Source organism: Carettochelys insculpta, chromosome 5 (genome assembly GCF_033958435.1).
Source record: "Carettochelys insculpta isolate YL-2023 chromosome 5, ASM3395843v1, whole genome shotgun sequence".
NCBI classification, from domain to species: Eukaryota; Metazoa; Chordata; order Testudines; family Carettochelyidae; genus Carettochelys; species Carettochelys insculpta.
The window spans coordinates 13,718,113-13,738,521 of NC_134141.1; the positions used below are offsets into that span (position 1 = coordinate 13,718,113).

General features: G+C 42.6%; 1 protein-coding gene across 1 annotated transcript; it reads left to right on the forward strand.

Moving 5' to 3' along the window:
* The first annotated feature begins 19,217 nt into the window (after positions 1–19,217).
* LOC142013397 (tetraspanin-3-like) lies at positions 19,218–20,027 on the forward strand. Its single transcript, XM_074994717.1, has one exon. It carries the CDS (start codon positions 19,218–19,220, stop codon positions 20,025–20,027), a length of 810 nt encoding a protein of 269 aa, XP_074850818.1.
* The last annotated feature ends 382 nt before the right edge of the window (positions 20,028–20,409 follow it).

Genomic DNA, 20,409 nt, shown 5'->3' on the forward strand with positions numbered 1-20,409 from the left:
CCGATCCTCCTATTTAGCTCAGTCTCCAAGGACAGGGTGTCAGTAATGGTGGACGCGACGTAAACGAACTCGTGGACTACCTCTAACATATAGTAGTAAATGCTGATTGATGGAGAATCAGCAACATCCTGAGCAAGTACATTTGTCTTCTTTAGGCTGATGGAGAGCCCAAAGTCCTTGCATGCTTTGGAGAACCGATCCAGCAGCTTCTGAAGCTAGTCTTCTGTGTGTGACACAACAGCAGCGTCATTTGCGAACAGCATCTCTCTGATGAAGACTTCCCGCACCTTAGATTTAGCTTTCAGCCTTGCAAGATTAAACAGTTTCCCATCAGATCTTGTGTGCAAAAAGATGCCCTCTGTTGAAGATCCAAAAGTGTGTTTAAGGAAGAGTGCAAAGAAGATCCCGAACGATGTCGGAGCAAGGACACATCCTTGTTTGATGCTGCTCCTGATGCTGAAAGCATCCGATAATGTGCCATCGTATTGGACAGTTCCTCTCATGTATTCGTGGAAAGACTGGATCATCTTGAGTAACCGTGGAGGACAGCCTGTCTTGTGGAGCAGTTTGAACAGTCCATCCCTACTGACCAAGTCAAAGGCCTTGGTCAGGTCGATGAAGGCTATGTAGAGTGGCTTCCTCTGCTCCCTGCATTTCTCCTGCAGCTGCCTCAGAGAGAAGACCATGTCGACGGTAGATCTCTCTGCGCGGAATCCGCATTGTGATTCAGGATACACCCTCTCAGCAATCTTCTGGAGTCTGTCGAGGATGACGCGAGCGAACAGTTTACCAGTGATGCTTAGGAGGGGGATTCCACGGTAGTTATTGCAGTTGCTTCTGTCTCCTTTGTTCTTATACAAGGTTACGATGTTAGCATCGCGCATGTCCTGTGGAACCTCTCCCTCTCTCCAGCACAGGCACAGTAGCTCATGTAGGGGTTACAGGAGAGTGTCTGTGGCACACTTGATAACCTCTGGTGGTATACCATCCTGGCCCGGGGCCTTTCCTACTGCAATGTTGTCAATGGCTTTCTTTAGTTCATCCACAGTTAGTTCCTGATCCAGTTCATCCATTACTGGTAGGAGTTCGACGGCATCAAGGGCTGAGTCAACTACAATGTTCTCGCGTGAGTACAGCTCAGACCCAGTGCTCCATCTGTTTGGCTTTGTCAGTGATGACTTCACCAGATTTGGATTTCAGAGGTACCATCTTGTTCTGGGTGGGTCCTAATGCCTTCTTGATGCCCTTGTACATTCCCCTGAGGTTACCAAAGTCAGCACTAGTCTGGATGCTGCTGCATAGCTCGAGCCAGTAGTTGTTGGCGCAGTGCCTGGCCATCTGCTGTACTGTTTGTCTGGCTGCTCTAAGCGCTTGCAGGATATTCTGGCTTGGCGAACGTTTGTACTCCATGAGCGCAGCATGCTTTTTTTTGATGGCTGGAATCATCTCATCGGAGTTAGCTTCGAACCAGTCATTTGTGTTTCTAGCCCTTCTTCCAAACACCGACAAGGCCGTGTTGTACATTGTATCCCTCAGATGCTGCCATCTGGATGTCACATCAGCACCCCCAGGGTTGCAGTGCAGATTTTCCTCGAGGGTCACTCCGAACTTTTCAGCTTCCTCTGAGTTAGCCATCTTTCTGGCATCGATGAGGGGCCTTCCAGTTGGTTTAGAGCGGTGCAGCTTCTTGGGAATTACCTTGAGTTTGGAGCAAACTAACGAGTGATCCGTATCGCAGTCAGCACTATGATAGCTGCATGTCAGAAGGACGTTTCTGAGATTATCACGTCTAGCGATGACCACGTCTAGTTGACGCCAGTGTTTTGAGCATGGGTGTCTCCCTGACACTCTGTGCAGTGTCTTGGTTTGGAAAAATGTGTTTGTGATGCACTGATTGTGGTACGTGCAAAGTTTGAGAAGATGTTGACCATTTTCATTCACTTTTCCCACACCGAAGTGGCCTAAGCAGGAAGGCCACGAGTCACGATCGGCTCGAACTCTCGCATTGAAGTCACCCAGAATGTACAGTTGTTCATGAGCAGGTATTTGCGCTATGGCAGCACTAAGCACGTCATAAAACTTGTCTTTTACTTCCAGTGCGGCGTACAGGGTTGAGGCATAAGCGCTGATCAGGTGGACAGGACCGGCAAGAGTTTGAAGTATGACCTGGAGGAGTCTTTCTGATCCACCCATGACTAATTCCACCATTTGTAGAAGGGTGTTTCTGATGGTGAAGCCAACACCATGCTCCCTGGGTTCTTCTTGGGCTTTACCCTGCCAGAAAAAGGTGTAGTCGTTTTCCTTTAGAGATCCCGAATCTGCGAGACGTGTCTCTTGCAGAGCAGGAATGTCAGCTTGGAGCCTCTTCAGTTCCTCATTGATGAAGCGGTCTTTCGGGTGTCACTGACGTCCTGAAGATCTTCAGTCAGACCTGTCAGAATGGTCTGCACATTCCAGCAAGCAAGCTTAAAACTTTGATGGTTTCCTTTTCTTGTTGATTTTCTTATTGGTTTGCCTGGTGCTCAGCTTTCAGATCACTTGTCAGGTTTGGGAACCTTAAGCCTCACGCACCCAGTGAGGCAGGTGAACCGTGGCGGAGGCAACCCCTGGTGCTCGTTCTCTACACCAATTGAGCAAGAGCTTATAACCGGTAACCGTTGCCTCCCGTGTTGGTTCAACACTGTTAGCGATGCTGGAGTACCTCTCCAGGCATGAGCTTGAGCGATTATTGGGACCCTGGGCTGCCCAGACGCCAGTGTTCCCCTCTTGGCTTTACTGATATAGTCCAAAGGAGAGGATAACCTCTACATCTGGTACCAGCTCAGCTGCAGGAGTTGCCGGGTCAATGCCAGAAGTTGGCACAGAACCACATTAGGACTCCCCTCCGGATTTTCTGTCAGGGTTTACTCCCTTAGCCTTGCTCCTTTCCAGGATAACCCACAAGGCAGTGGGATATGGAGAACGTGGGTACGGTCCCACTACCTCTTGCACCTCCCTGGCGCCACATGTCCCCAAAGCTCCCCCCGATGACCCTCACCTCCCCGTGACCCTCCTCCCCACCCCTCTGCCTCTCATCAGCTACCATCACCCCCAGATCCTCCCTGCCTGTCCCCTTGCCCCCCCCATCCACTCCCATGTCTCCCAACTTCACCACACTGCCCTCTATCAGTTCTCATTGCCCCCAGGTCCCCTTCCCCTGGCCTCTCCGCACCTGGCCACATGCTGCTGCAGCCCCATGTCCTCCAGGAAGACGCCAATCTTGCAGCCCAGCTGCACCCTGAGCCCCACCCAAAGCTACCAACTCTTCATCTGGCTACGACTGTCCCCGGAGCCCCACAGATCTGGTGCGGTGCATATATACAGGGAGCGCGGGACTGGGCCTGGAAGGACTCCCCTCATACTGCTGGGGATAATGACTGAAGGAAGCACTGTTGTGTGGGTGCGGGGGAGGCTATATTTGAAGGTGGAGACAATCTGCCAGGGTGCTGGACAGGAAAGCCAGTGGGATGGTGCTAAAGACAGAGCCTCTGTCTGGGTGCTGGTGTGGGATGTAGGGGGACAGAAACAAGCAGGTGGGGTGTCCACCTTCTCACCTAGATACATTTGTGGTGGTTTTACAAATCTTGCAATGCTTGAAAAATGGGATAATTTAGAATTTTGCTTTTGAAACAAAAAGAATGACATGACTGTTTGTATTGTACATGCACTTCTGGGACATGGTCATTGCCCCTGAGATGTAAGGGTGCTTATGAGAAATCAGCTCTGAGATGAAGATCAGCTCACACAAGCTGAACTCAGTTCCAGGTCAGAGATGCTTAGATTATGTCTACGCTAGGCAAAGTAAGTCAACTGCAGATAGGCAATTCTAGCTACGGTAACTGAATAGCTCGCATCAACCTATCTCTGCTTGATTTCCTTGGCTGTCCCAATGAACAAGGTCAAGGGGAGAAATGAGTTTCTCTCGTCAACATCCCTTACCCCTCACTTCTTGCAAGGAGTAGAGGGGTCGACTGCGACCCCTGAGAGGTTGATTTTAATGCATGCCTACTAGATGCATGTAATCTAACCCCTGAAGATCAATCTGGAGCAAGTCGATCTTCCCGGCTAGTGTAGACGTAGTCTCAGATACTTCAAGATGGAAGCTGTAGAAAACTCTAGAATAGCTTGTAAATCACATAACACTATGTTTGACAAACAGACAAATCCCATCCCTTGAAAATACATTTAGTTACATGTTTTTATATAGCAGTAGTCACAGTCAGTATTTATTTATAAGTGAGCAAAGTTCTAATCAGGTCTGGGGTTCTATTGTCTTGGACATGAGAGACAAGTTGCACAGAGTAAAAGGCACAAAGCTAATATAAGGAAGGAGATGGGGATACAAAGTACCAGCAAATGATAGTTGTGTGGAATTGGCCCAGCTTAGCTTGTCCTCCTCGACAATCATTTCCACTGGGGTATACTAATCTCTAGATTTGCTCTAGTATTTAGAACAGTATTTATGAAATTCTCAGTCCAGCTCAGATGCAGTTCAGATCTGGCCCATATTTCCTATCACCCCTGAAAATCTGCTTGGGTATACTGATTTTCACATGGTCGTCCCTTACTTTATATCTAGGGTGCTTATTTTCTCTGCTTAGGTGTGGGATTTCAATTTTATTTCTATTGAATTTCCCTTTGCTCTATGAAACCCACCACTATAATCTCTCATGGTCACTCTGAATTTATGTTTAATCCTTCTGTATTTTTTTCTGTTCTGCAAATGTTAGCCTGAATTATGTTAGCAGAATTTGAACATAATTTACCCCTTCTCCTTCACCCTCCATGAAATTATTATAGGGTCTAATAATAACCACTGCAACCTAGAATTGTTTGCACCGAAGTTGGTCATAGAATATACATTTAAAGGGATACCACTAAAGTAAAAATTATACTTCTATCTGAAAAAAGTTTGCTTATTATTTTATGCTAGAAATTAAAGGGATTAGAGAAAAATATTTCTCTTTCTCAGCATGTTTATGTTGCGCATTCAACAACATACTGTATATTGTCAGTTTCACTGTTGCTCCTGTAGTCAGTTTCATTTGCTTTTTTGGCCAGGGAGAAAAAAATATCTCTGAAAAGTGGGGAAAGGAGAATGTGCTTATAAAAGTATAAACATTCCTAGGATGATTCAAGATCTGGCATATTATTAAGAATGCTATTTATTATTTATTAAGAATGTTCCTGCCCCAAATGTCTTACAACATGAGTGGGTGCAGTATCCAACAGTACTTTGCATTCATTTTAAAAATATCACTAGATTTCAAATTAATGGTGTCTCTTTAAGTTTCAGTCCTACACTTTATAAGTCAAAGCTTACTGAGGCTGTCAATACTTGCATCTACTCAAATGCAATTCAAATCTAGTCTAAGCCGCCTGCATAGATATCAGTTTATTGTTTCATTTGAAAAAGAGTGAAACTTAAATATGGAACACAGCACCTATCTCCACCTGCTAATCTATTCTCCAAAATATTATCTACTACATGAATATGCATTTTGTATATCCCTGGTGATAGGCTAATAATGGTTTAATATTGTTCAAATCCTTAGCTCTTTTTCAACTTTGAGAGTGCTAGTATGTGATTTGCAAGGTTGACATCCAAAAATATCATAAAAAACGTTTCTAATTAGGCAATGTAACCTTACTGGTTGTGAGGAGATTTGAAAACATATTTTAAAATAGTAGGCAGATTAGGCCCAATTCTGATTTCATTTGGGTTCACACAGTTCTATTGCTAATGGTTTGAATGGAGTTCTCTCTGATTTACGCCACTGTGAGATTAGGATCAGATCTCTGTATTATATTTTATAGTAGTAAAAAGTTTGGAGGTTTATTTTTTTCTGCCTTTCCCAAATTAACATTGTTTAACATGCAGGGGTGTGGCTACTGTGCGCTCCATTGCCCCAGATTTCCAGCTCTGCACTAGCTATGCTGGATGCACAAAGACTGCAGAATTGGGCCTGAGATTTTCCTGGGATAGATATATTCATGAGTAAATCGGTATTGAGACAAGACAGAAAGCAAACAATGCTTCCAAGTGCACGGTAGCTTGAACAAAAATAGATGATTCTAAAGTGGCCCAACCCATCCATCAGTTCACATATGGGACGACCATATTGAAGACAAAAGGCAGGTTCAAGCTTCATAGTCAAGGTTTACTTTGGAAACGGGGAAAGACAGAGATCACCTTTTCCTTCCCCCGAAATCTTTTTTTGCGCCTTTAACCAGAGCTGTTACTAGACCTGTGTGGAGGCCACAAATTCCACTCTGTGAAAGAGTCTTGAGCTTTCAGAGTTTAGCGTGCTTTGAATCAGAGTGAAAAACCAAAAATATTGAAATTCACTTCTAAGGAAGATTCTGAAAAAAAATTGTTTATGGGCCCTTCAAAAGTTTTCTTTGAGTTTATTTTTAAAAATGGTATGACATGCCTGTATATAAATAATACAAAACAGAAATATAAATGAAAAGCCATTTCAAAACAAAAGACTGAAACAGATTTTTGAAATTGTCCACCACAAAATTCTGTTTCAGTGGATCTATTTTTGTGAATCGTTTCGCTTTTGAAGGAAATGCATGCTCCATTGAGGTTTCTCTGGACAGCTCTTGTTTCTAGTCCTAATCTACATTCGTGGAAATATCATCTATCGCTCTACAGATTGAACCTCTCTAATCCGGAACTTCTCTTGTCCAGCAACATCAGTTATACAGCATGATTTCGGTTAGCTGGACAACCACATATCATGGGAGTGGCCAAGTTTCCTGTGGTCCCACGATGTATGTTTCCAGTCACGAGTCCTGGATCTCAGTGTTCTGTGCAGTTTTTTAGCTGTAATTTACCCCAACTGTCTTCTAAGAGCTCAGTAAGTAATGGAAGTGTTGGTAATGTGCTAGACAATATTGCTCTCCTGTAGTCCGGCAAATTCTCTTGTCCGGCACCATCAGATCCTGAGAGTGCCAGATGAGAGAGGTTCAGCCTGTACTTGTAACCCGACAGGCACTGAGACAAGGGACAGTGACATGTCCATGCTCCTCAGGATGTATTATCTATTTTATATTCATATACACTACATACATTATTCTCAGCTTTTTCCTATAGAAGGTTGCTCGCAAAGATAAGGATCCTTACACAGAACTGAGTTCATCACCATTGAGCTTAATGGAAAGATTCCGACAGATCTCAGTGAGAGCTGGATACAACTTTTTAACTGCCTCCTCCTCCTCTCTGAATCTAGATTCTCTGATTCCTCTCAACCATGAAGTGCCTGATTCTGATCAACAGAAAGGCAGGATTTTTAGAAAGATGCAAGATGTTTTCTTTACTGAGATGTAGGTGGCTTCTGGAATGTTCCCATATTATTTTGGTTTTTCACTTCCATCTGTGTGCCAGATGGTCCATTTAATTGTCACCCAGACCCATTTTTCTCCCTTTAGCCATTACTACTTTGATCTTTCCAATATATTTTGCAGTTTAGGTCTGCCCTTTGTTTGCTGCATTTTTCTTCAGATTTGGTCAAGGAAGAATTTAAGCCAAAGACACTTTCCAAGCATTCTGAGTGACCAAAAATGTTCCTGGCCAGACTGACCACTGACCCCACTACCCCAGAGTTCTGGAGATAGAGGAGTTTTTGTCATTTCTCTGCAGTAGCCTTTCAGCATATTCATCTCTGTAGCAGGCCTCTAAATATAAATATTTATAAAGTGAATTTAATGCTGGTGCAAGATGTTTGGATGGCAAGCTGAGAAATGAAAGCTGTTTATCCCCAGGGCTGACACAGTACTGGCAACAGTTCGATGTTTTTCTCCCTGACATCTGTCAGGACCAGGAGGGGAGAGCAGTTTTTATGTAATTTCAAAATGATTTCTGCTACGAACAGCAACAAGGGGCGCTAGCCATTGGGACTAATCCACACCAGTGAAAGCAGAGACTAGTGGAGTGGCTATCTTGGCGCTAGAAGTTGAGCTGATTCAAAGGGTCGGAAATGGTGTTTCATTCTGACACAGAAAGTAAATAAGACCTCTCCAAAATAAGAGAGAGAGAGAGAGAATATGTCGATATAAGTTGAATCTCTCCAATCCAGCACCCTTGGGACCTGACCAGTGCTCTGTCCCATCTAAATGTCAACAATATCCTGCCTGCTGAATGAAATTCATTGTACAGGACATGTACCATAACCCCCTTGGCGGTGTTTGTTTTGGAGCTCGATTCACAGCAGCTATGCATCTGCTTCATTCTCAGGTACTGCTACAGCAGCCCAGGCTTTAAGTTCAGGAAATCTCTGGCTCAATGGAAGGTGTGTTGCCCAAGATGGCAGTTACATCAGCTCTCTAAATTACTTTTGAGTTTTGTTCCCTGAAAACAAAGCCACAGCAGTGTAACAAACTCAGCCTTTTAACAAAAAATATCTAAAATCCAGCACCAGGCAGGGGTGCAATATGAAAATGACCAGTACTTTTCTGTGCTGGAACCAGAGGAAGATTCTGAAGTGAGATAAGAAAAGTTAATACACTATTTAAACCTGTACTTTCAAGCTTTGTCCTGATCCAGTAGCTACATTCTGTACCCTCAGCTGTTTCATAAGCAATATTATTAGTGGAAACGGGTCATTGTGTTGTAAGTAAGTGTTCCCCACTTACTTTATCCTTCTGTTTATTGTTTCCATAGAGAACTGTTTTTTAGACTATATTTCGTGGAACACTGGTATTCTGTAAACAACTCGCAGGTGTGCTTCAAACGTGACACTTTTTTTGACATCATACACTGATGGCATGTATTTTCCATTATTAAAGCCAGATACAATGTTACTTCTTCATTGCTATGATACCAGACTAAATTACTTAATTTGGTTTTGGGGCGTATGTTACTGTTTCTTTCTGACAATTTTTGCTGAAGAAAATTTTCATAGGTGTTCCATGTGAAAACTATTATTGTTGGGTGTTTCATGTTCTCAACAAGTTTAAGAAACACTGTTGTAGATTAGTATACTCTGATCCAGGCTTAAGATCTCCATCCATGTATGTAATAATTACCAAGTTTGCTGCTACTATGTTGAGTTCTCTGTCTTTGCCCATCTAAACTTTGCTTTGAAGGTAAAAGTTAGTGACCCCCCAATTCCTGAATTTCCCAGAAACATCTCCCTGCCATGTCCAGTTTCTCTCACAGGAGATTGAGAGAAGATATTAAGATTGCCATCAAAGAGACTGAGCCCTCATCAGCCTGCTAGACTGTTTGAAGACTCACACTTTATATTCTACACTTTTTAACATATTTTCAGCACACAGCTGTAACTCCATGTATGAAACCCATATATACATCATACCATGATTTGGGGGGGGTGTCATCATATCATCAGATTATATGTGGTGCCTTACAACAGTGGTCCCCAAACTGGGGGTAGGGGGTCATGGTCCCAAAGGAGGCATGGAGGAATGCATGGGTAGATACATCAGGGCCTGGACCAGCCCCCATGGGGGTGCAGGGTGGGAATACTTCCCAGCCCTGCTCTGCTCCCACCTCCACTTCAGCATGATCCCTGGCCATAGCCATGACCCTGGCTCTATTCCTGGCTCCCAGCCCTAGCCCTCTGTCCTCACACCCAGCTGCAGCTTGGCCACTGCGCTCTGCTCCAGACCCCTAGCTGTGATTCTGCTTCTGGCTGGCAGGATGCGGAGGGCATGGTCCTATTTTATTACAGGGAAGGGAGAGGCACGAGAGTAAAGGTTTGATCATCATTGCCTTACTTACTACCTTTGCGATCTTTATGATGACAACAGTGTGTTCAGGCAATGATGCGTCAGGCCTGAAGTGAGTTACAATATGGTGGTGGGGAGGCTCTGTCAATTGCCTTTGGTGGGCTCCCAGGATTGCAGGGGCACTCTCATGCCATGTTAATGAGGGCCAGATAATTACCTCAGAACAGACACTCTTGAAATGCCACCCTTAGGTCTCTAAAATGGCATGGGGGGGTCCTAGGTGCCCAAACAAATACCTACATTTGCCACAGCACTAGGAGAGCATAGCTGGACCTGGTGACAGTGGAATCTGTGCCTCCAGGTTGTAGGGCTAAATTTGATCTGTAAGATTGGGTGGGGACCCCTTTCCTGCAAAGGGAGGGGAGAAATGTATTTGTATTTTCTTTTTTAACTGTGATCCATGCTGTTTATTTTTCCACGTTCAAAGAACTTTTCCCCGTTTGCAAAAACAAAACAATCAGCTGCTCCAAGGAATTGAAACCTAATAGACTCTCTCCCACTTGACAACGGTACCTATGCTTACAAGAAGAATGTCTTTTGAAAGCATTTGTGCAGTAAGGGAATTGTAGGTAGCAACATAGCTTAGAAATAAATTGCAAAAATCTTGCTTATTTTTTTTAAATTAACATTTCATCTGAATAGAAAATGCCTAAGAAGTCTCATTAAGGTTGGCTCTACTTCTCAACTGCATACCACAGAACTAATTCTGACATTGCTGACATTTTATATACTGCTGTCACAAGCTAGGAAAGATAATAAAATAGATTATGCACTGTAGTAATTGTAAAATGTGATATTGATATGATATGAACATCACATTTGATATATGCCTGTTTATTGCTAGAACAATTAAGAGAAGGATGCTCTGTAATTCCCACCCCTACAGCTGTCATATCAAAATTTGTATACTCTTTATAGCTTTGATAATAAAATGCCTTTTCTCCTCCTGATGTTGTCCTTTGCCATGTGGAAAAGGCTCCTAATTCTTGTGTTGTTAGCTGCTGGTTCTATTTAGTTTGCTTTCTTCCTTGATGTCCAGACAGCATGAGCATTATCAACACAGATCTCGGGAGAGAGGGTGATAAATTAACATGGATTCGCTCTGTTGACTCTGATCAAGTAGAACACAGAAACATACACTGAGAATCACTCTCCTCTGCCTCTACTTCCCATTGCTTTACTTTTTTTTCCCCCTTGGCCATTTTTTTCCCTTTCCACTTTATTTTTGGAAACAAATTAGCAAAATATAAAGAAAACAAAATATGTGTTAACTGTAAAACTATGGTACTTAGATCAGCAGCTCACTATTCTAGGAGCAGCATATACCCACAGCCAGGTAACAGATGACCCCTGCCTCAAAGAGCTGGCACTAGAATTTATGTGACAAGCAAAAGGACATGGCTTGACTGCAGTAAGGCAGCAGATCAGTAGCAATGCTGAGATAGCATCCCAGTCTCTGAAGGGTCAGGCCACTGCACTACCTATTAGTAAGTGCTGTCTCTGCTAAATTCTTTTCTGAATTGACAGGACCTCAATTTGAATACAATTAACAGGACATAGGGACACTGTTTTCAAAACTGGGATTTGTGGTGACCCCATTATTCTGAGTTCATGCTCTTTCCTCTATCAGAAAGAATTTAGTTCAGGACAGATGCAATTCACAGGCAGAAAATAGGATGTTATGCTGTTGACTGCATACCAAAGAAATGGATGGTCATTGTCTAGAACAATGATGAAACATTCACCTGGCTTCTACAAAGACATCCATATTAAGAAAAAGAAAACGATGTGATCAGTAACACCATGAATTGGATACAGTCATGAACATCGGAAACTAGACACATGCCTCTGACTTTAAAGAGAGTTGTTGTGACACGTAACATCAAGGAATTCCAATTTGTTTCTTACTAGTAAAGTAATAGGTGAAATACTGGAGGAGGAGGAGGTTCAGTCAACATGGAGACTATATCAGTAAGTACAACGAACAACATGTACTTTAAGAGTAATTTTTGGCAAAAAATCCTGCATTAAGTAGGATGGCTTAAATCAGCATATAGATTTTTTCCATCTTGGATATCTACAGTTTTGGAAGCCTCCTGTTACTTTCTCGATCAATCCATAGCAGCAACAGGAACTAAGACACAGAACTAAGAGACAAATAAGAAGATTGTTTGTCTTGCCACTGTCTCCGTGCCAAAAAAGGCTGAACATTTCCACTTCATTATTCGGTCCAGAACTCTGTGGGCCAGAATTTAAACGCTCCTGGCCCACAGCATGCTGGCCAACTTCTCCTCGCTGGTTGAATAAATCTAGGCCATTTTGTACATTATTTCATTGTAGTCTCCTTGACTGCTAGGCTCAAGATTTTAGTGTGCAAGTTCATTCTCCCTGCCCCCCACACATTTCCAAATGCTACACTTTGCCAATTGAAGGTAAAAGAACTGAAGCAAAGAACAGGTAATGAGGCCAGATTTGCAAGCAGGATGTGTGTGAGACAAAACAAGTGAGAGAAACGTTGGAAAATAGAGGTTCTAACAGGATGAAAAATATATCTGGCAAGTGTTCATCTGTGGTTTGTCATAGAAACAGAGACTTCAGGAGTTAGAGAATTAATTTACCTTCATCAATAGCTTCTGCCTGTATGAAGGAGATCTTCCTTCATACCAGATGGCAAAGTCCCACAAGCAGTGAAAAGTTGCACTACATCTGGTGGGACTCCAGGACCTGATAGCACAATGTGAACAGGTTCTGCCGCTTACATACACTAGTGCAGCCATTTCTCCTATATTCAAGGAAGTATCTGATTCTCCTGCAGGTGATGTGCAGCAGAAACCATCTGTGTTTGACAGGTCAGCTGCCTTGATGTAGTTTTGCTGTTCCTGGTCAGTAGAGGCCTCTGTCTGAGTTTATTTTGGAATTCAAAATGTAATAGTTTCTTGTTAATACCGATTTACCCTCTGCAAGTTTAATTTTAATTTATATTTCAAGCTCCCCACATATGAAGCAAATAATCTCTGCTGAAATGGCCAACTGTTGCCTACTTTCCCCCTGAAACAATAAATATCCTAGGCTCATGGGAAGGTCTGTGAATCTAGTCCTCGTTTCTCTCTTCTAAACACACCAGGGCTATGTCTACACATGAAGCCTACATCGAAGTAGCTTATTTCGATGTAGTGACATCGAAATAGGCTATTTCGATGAATAACATCTACACGTCCTCCAGGGCTGGCAACGTCGATGTTCAACATCGACGTTGCACAGCACCACATCAAAATAGGCGCTGCGAGGAAACGTCTACATGCCAAAGTAGCACACATCGAAATAAGGGTGCCAGGCACAGCTGCAGACAGGGTCACAGGGCGGACTCAACAGCCAGCCGCTCCCTTAAAGGGCCCCTCCCAGACACAGTTGCACTAAACAACACAAGATCCACAGAGCCAACAACTGGTTGGAGACCCTGTGCATGCAGCATGGATCCCCAGCTGCAGCAGCAGCAGCCAGAAGCCCTGGGCTAAGGGCTGCTGCCCATGGTGACCATAGAGCCCCGCAGGGGCTGGAGAGAGAGCGTCTCTCAACCCCTCAGCTGATGGCCGCCGTGGCGGACCCCGCTATTTCGATGTTGCGGGACACGGATCGGCTACACGTGCCCTACTTCGATGTTCAACTTCAAAGTAGGGCGCTATTCCCATCCCCTCATGGGGTTAGCGACTTCGACGTCTCGCTGCCTAACGTTGATGTTAACATCGAAATAGCGCCCAACACGTGTAGCCGTGACGGGCGCTATTTCGAAGTTAGCGCCGCTACTTCGAAGTAGCGTGTACGTGTAGACACGGCTCAGATGAGTTTGCTCTTGAGGATAAGGCTGAGCTTCTCAAAGGTACTTTGAGGATCTAAATGCCCCATTGCAGTTAGGAAGTGGGTATTCTTCTCAAATGCATCTAACTGACTTAGGGGTAAAGAATCACTGACTTTCAAAGCGTCTTAACGGTTGTTAAGTGTGTTTGAAAAGTTTATCTCAAACTCCTTAGGTAGCTTTAAAAACTTTCAGCCTAAAGTTTTTCTCAAGTCTGTACCAAACGAGGGCCCTCACTCATATTAGTCAGGAAAAAGCGTCTCACTAGGACCCCTTTCAGCTGACAGATTTGTTCAGCATCTGCTATTGCAAACTTGAACTCCTTGCCTCCTCTTTATGCAGCGAGGTTGACTCAAGTGCTGTTAAAATTCTCCATTAATGCACTGAGACGTGATTGTTTATTTCCCTACAGGCAAACCATTAAATCATTTTCATGAGTTAGCAATTAAAGTGCCTCTTCTTTTGTTTTGTAGTATGAGGAGAAGCTGCCTCTTCAAAATTTTCTAAACCCTTGGAATTGTCACATGCACACTGTGAACTACACATTGTCACATTTTAAAATAATGTTGCTAAAGCTGATTGAGAAAAATTCAAACAAAAACATTTCAAAATGACTTATGTTTCATAGGGCTCAGAACAGGGGTTTCCCTCAAAAATATGTTTCCAAAATTTCCAACATTTGAAATTTTCAATATGTTTGTCTCCTTCCACTTGAATTCATTTTTTTTCTTTTAGTCCTCTATAATTTCCATATTTCTCCAAATGCTGAAGTTGCAAGGAAGCAGAGTTAGTTTTCCTTTTTTTGTTACTCTATGCCTTTTCCAAAGTCTGAGGTTGTTTTCATCAGATTCTGAGTGTCCGTTCCCCAAAAAAAGGTGAAAAAGAAAAATTGAAAATTGGATAAATGAACTGTAGATGGCATAAATTCGATTATAGTCAATGGAAAAAAAAGAGAGAAGAAAGAAGGAAGCAGAAAGGAGGTAGAAAAAATGCAAAAGTTCAAATTTTGGACATTTAATGTGTCAAGTTTTAATATTTCTGTGAAAATGAGAAAACATAACAAGATTTTGAGCTTTAAGTTTTTTCATAGGAATGAAATTTTCATTTTGTAGTAATTTTTAAACAAAAAAAATTAACCTTTTTTTAAAAATGTCAAAATGGGACAATTTGACGTTATCAAAATATTTTTTTCTAACCAAAATGAAATAAAAATAATACCATTTCTGAAACTTCCCAATTTAGACAAAAATGGTTTTTTTGTTGTTGCAAAACTGTTTCAATGAAAAATTTCTAACTGGCTTTAGCCAACAGTTCCCAAGTTGCTAATTCCTCAGGCGAGTAGCCAAAATGGCTGATGGTCACAAGGAAGGGAAGTTCAATAGCTTGAACCTGGGGCAGGTCAATTAGTCAAAAATACCTCCAGCTTGTAAAAAGACTTAGGGTTGGTTCCCATGCTGAAGTTTTCCACAATCTTTCTGGCTTGCTCCCTGCTCTTCAATCCTGTGATAGACCAAGGAATAAATCAGACTCTGGTACAGGTTCCATCTGCTTTAGGAAAGAAGCTGTTCTGCCAGCCAGGATTACCAGGGGTCATTGCACTGTCACCCCACCACCATACTCCAGCTTATCCTGAAATACCCCTGGAATGCAGTGGACTGGGAACGTAGGGACTTGGGATACTAATCTAAGACCTGCTGTGGATTCAGGGGAATCTTCAGATACTATCTTAAAACCTCTTTTAATTTGCTTTTTGCTAGAGCAGTGACATGCTCAAGAATGACCAGGAATTACCAAATTCCATCTTTCATTAGGTTTTGCTTAGCTTTTGTACTATGCTTAGGTTCGTTGTATGCTTCTGTACACTGATCCTGTCTAGGTTCTCTTTCCAGTTGATGCATAATTCTTCACTGGCCATCTTAAATTCAGCTGTCTGTCACAGCAAGGGCCTGCTGATCCTCACAAATGACTGCCCAGGTCATATTAAATTAATCCACGTCTCTGTCTGCATCTCATTTTGTGTCAGCTCACACAGAGCAACATCACAGTGCTCTGAAGTTTACCCTCCAATCTACTGTGGAATAAACCTGTTTGACCCATTCTCCTCGTCAAAACAGTTCCATCTTAATCTTAGTTTGGTACAGCAATAATGCAAAAAACTTGCCCTTGGTGTTTTATTAACTTGAAGGATTATGCTTTCAGCAATGTATCAGAAAGCATTTTGTCTAAGCTGTATTAGCTGTAACATTTGCATTTGAATTTCAATACCCATCATTTCACATGTAGAAATGACCCCAGAAAAAGCAGGGACAACATTTATCATGCTATACCTCTTTGTCACTGGGAAGAAATCAGAAGAGCATTCCCATTCCACTTCATCTGTATTCTCATCATCCAATTTTCTTGCTTTGGTGGATACCTTCGCTTAGTGCTTTGCAATTCTTTTGGCTGGGTATACCCATAAAATCTATTTTACAGATTAAAAAATGGCATCTGTAGTTAAGGACAGAGATGGAAGAACTACCCAAAAAGTTATCTGAGTAAAAGTGCAGCTGGTGGGGGGGATGTACTTTAGCACAAGTCAGGATCCCTGAGGTATCCCTCAGGAAAATTACTTGAGTACAAGTACACATACATCACATCTTTATTGTACCCACATATTCAGAACTGAAACCAGCTGTACTTTTACTCAAGTAACTTTGTTGGTCCTTATTCCACCCCTGGTTAAGAACTGTGTTTCTCCCATTTGCTTCCTACCTCCTGTATGTAGATTGTAAGATATCTGGAGCAGGACCTCTCTCTTGCTGAGCGTACGTACCGCGATACACACAATAAGGTCATGATCTTGACTGGAGCTTCCAGGCCATCCTGCAGTGCAATTAATTATAACCCTGGTATTTTATTTGTAATCCCCTCTTGTAAGATACTGAGCACTCCCCAATTCACAGATGCCCACGGGAGTTGAACGCTCTCAGTATTTTACGGGATCAGGTGGTTGGTTACTTTTTACTACGTTGGTAAAAGTGCGGCTTATCCAGCAGTCCACAGCCAAAACTACACAGTTCTTCCATGTATTGACTTTAGCAGTGAGAAGCCAGCTGTAGCCATGTGCTCCATGTGAGTAGACCCCATGTGTGTGCAGAGCCCCACTGATTTCAATGGGTCTCTTCACCTGACCACAGCTGTTCTGAACTCATTGCAGGGTTGGGGCTTACCTTTGCAAGAACCTGGTCTGCCCTTGCTTTCCCGATCGAAAAAGAAACTAATAAAAGGAGACAAATAATTTTTTTTGTTTTGTTTTATGAGATCTAAAGAGTCAGGCTGAAGCAAATGGGACATTGTATATTGGGGAATATTTAGCAAGACAAGAGCCTCTAGTCTTCTATAACCATTGAAATTCCTCCCCTTATCTTCAGCGAGGCAATGGCAGTTACCCAGGGCGAAACAACCTGGAGGTGCTATAAAATCCTCCTGTTGGCAATTTGAGGCAGCCTAATGTATTTCAAAGCTTGCAGAATAAGCTAAAAATAAAGAGTGCTGTAATTCGATTGTTAATATCCCATTAAGTTTTATGAGCGTGAGGGAGGAAGAAAAATAATAATAAAAAAGGTAGCTTTGTGGGCTTTTTTGACAAAGCCTGCAAAACAGCAATAAACAGCCAGCTTGCCATTAGACTAAGAGACTATTTATAATGCTTTTGTGAGGCATCTCTCCTGCTCGACTGCTTCATGGAAGTATTAAATCAGAGGAAATTTGGGTGGCAGGGGGCAGGCCGGGTGTTCCTTTTTCTTCCTCCCTCTCTGGAGACACTGACTACAGCTATTAGAGAAAATGCCATTTGACACAATGAGAACACTTAAACCAGCATGGTTCTGAATGCTGGAGGATGAGGGTAAGCAGGAACAGGCATGAAGCTGAAGGACAAATTGCAGAGCAACACATCTGCATCTCATTTTACCAAGTCGGTCATTGTGTGCTAATTGCTGTGAATAGTAAGAACTAAAAATGCTAAAAGTGATACATCTCATTCCCAAATAATTAGCTTTAGTGGCATGTTTGTACAACATACAGGAGTACATTAATGGAAGTCAGCCTGCTTTCTGCATGTATGTAAGGTTGTATTGTAATATCAGGCACTTTTATTTAGTGCCTTGCAGACACTGGTTCATCAGCTATGGCCATGTTTTCTAAGTTCAAAGCAGCTCCCACTGATTGTGGTTGGGTATGCATATGATCAAGGCTTCAGCAAATCTGGGCATTTGACCTCACCTTTCAGGTAAATATTATTATCCCCGTTCTGACTAAAATAAGAAAGGATCAGTGGTACTCAGAGGAGTTCCTTGAGCCTAGGCTCATGCTCTAACCACTAGACTATGCTACCTTTCTTTGTACTTTTCCATATTATATCCCAAGGACTGATTCTGTTATAACTGAGGCTGTGTGACACTGATTCCCTTTGTGGCCAAAGGCAAGTCACTTAGCCTTTCTGAGACTCATTTTTCCTATATGTAAAGTGAGGATACAAGTCATCACTGTGTATATTACAACAGTGTTTGTCTGAATTAGTTGTGCTGCAATCTAAACAGGATTAAAAGTTGAATAGTAACAAAGAGATAGCTGTGCTAGTTTATATACTATGAAAACAAAAAAGCAGTCCAGTAGCACTTTAAAGACTAACAAAATAATTTATTAGGTGACGAGCTTTCATGGGACAGACCCACTTCTCCATGCGAAGAAGTGGGTCTGTCCCATGAAAGCTCGTCACCTAATAAATTATTTTGTTAGTCTTTAAAGTGCTACTGGACTGCTTTTTTGTTTTTGTAGGATTAAATGTGTGTGTATTGTGTGTTGGGAGAAGGGTTTCACCCAAAAGTTTGATGAATTTTAGTTTCATAGACAGTTTTGAAAGTCGAACATTATTATGCTAAACTATTATAAAAGACAATGAATATAAAATGTACAGACTAAGAGAAGAAAAGGATTATGAGTCTGGTTTTGAGGGTGAGGAGAATATTAAGTAACTAGACTAATTAGACCAGTTCATCTTAAACAACTAAGGCTTGTGTAACCATCTTTGTCAGGACCAGTGATGAAGGTCTCAGTTTTACAAAATAAGGCCAGACTAACCTTATCACCAGCCTCTAAGTTGAAAAGTCCAAGGGAAGTGATTAATGCTGAATGAGCAAGGTACCCTAGTTGCTTCCCTCATCTTAGCCCTTTATCACTAGGACAGAATAGATTAGTGTTTTGTTTTATAGCTACCACTGCCCCTTTGCTGCCATCCTTGCACTGCTTCTGCAAATGAAAATGTCTCCACAGACAGCAAAATAAATGGACATTCATTAAGAAGCACCAGCACTATGTTGAGCTGACAGATGCATGCCTGTGGCATAATATTAATTGTGATCTATTCTAAAGAGCTAGTCTTAATGCGGAGCTCTTTTCATTTGCTTTGTCTCCTTTAAAACCTCAATTGATGGTGGGTGGGAACAGCATCTCCTTCACCTGGATAGATAGACAAAGGCCTCTGAAATGATACCTGCAATACTAACAGAGGTAGGAGTTAAGGAAGATGAAGGGGGTTAGATACAGAGCTAATTTACTGCCTCTTTATTGTACCACAGAGTCCTGGGTTAGACCCCTGGCTAGAGCATTACTGGCACTACTTGGTCTTATTCTGTGGGCAGCTGCTACAGCTTTGGTCTTTGGTGGAGCTTTTGTGATTCTCACATACAGAAATTATAAATCCTTCTTTGGAGATTGGTTTCTACTTGTGCCAGGATGGCTGGCTATTGTATCTGCCTTTCTGCTGCTGCCTACTGGTGCTTTTGCTCTCCGTATCCCCACAAGGAACTCCCGCTACCTACAGGGGACTTTCATGTACCTGCTGGTTGTTCTGCTTTGCTTGGAAGCCTCTTCAGCAGTCTTGGCGCACATCTATCCTGACAGGATGAGCTCTGAACTGAACAGCACTATGGGTCACCTCTTCCATCAGTACAATGGGACTTTGCCCCATCATCCTGGCAGTAGGGCTGTGGATATAATCCAAAGACAGCTGCAGTGTTGTGGAGTCCACAACTACACAGATTGGGTGAAGTCAGCATCTTCACATGTCCATGACAGAAATATATGTGCTCCTGAAAGCTGTTGTAAAGAGACTTATTCAGACTGCACTGGTGACCTGAGCCAATCAGAGCAGCTCTTTCAGGAGGGTTGTTTAAGCAAGCTGAACCACCGCCTGCAGTTTGTCATGGGTTACTTGTTTTGGTGCTGTGTTGTTGTGGCTTGTCTGGCAGTATCTGCTGTCATTAGCAATGGGATACTGATGAGGCAGAGGCCCTTCCAAGACTTCAGAATTCTTGATTCTGCTACATTTTCATAGACACAAATGCAGCTCATTTGATCTCTCTCTCTGTGGAGGATGAGGGTCAGCACCAGTCAAGCTGTACTAAATGAGGACTCCTGCCCCCACCCTGCCAAGAAACTCATTTAAACTCACTGCTGATTATCCCTGAAATGGAAATCCTTCTCTTAGAGACTGGTCAGATCCTGGTTTTGATTTTTATAAAACTGGTATGAATAAATATCTTACATTTGCAAGTCCAATTGACTTGGCAATTTAAGCCATTGAGAAGATGTGCACATTAGAGTGTATGCAGAGCTGAAATTGCTGAAAACACAGGGATGTCCACAGGTGTCGCTGGAGACCTAATTTGGCTCTGGAAATCATCACTAGCCAAATCAAAGGGATTAGCCATGGCACT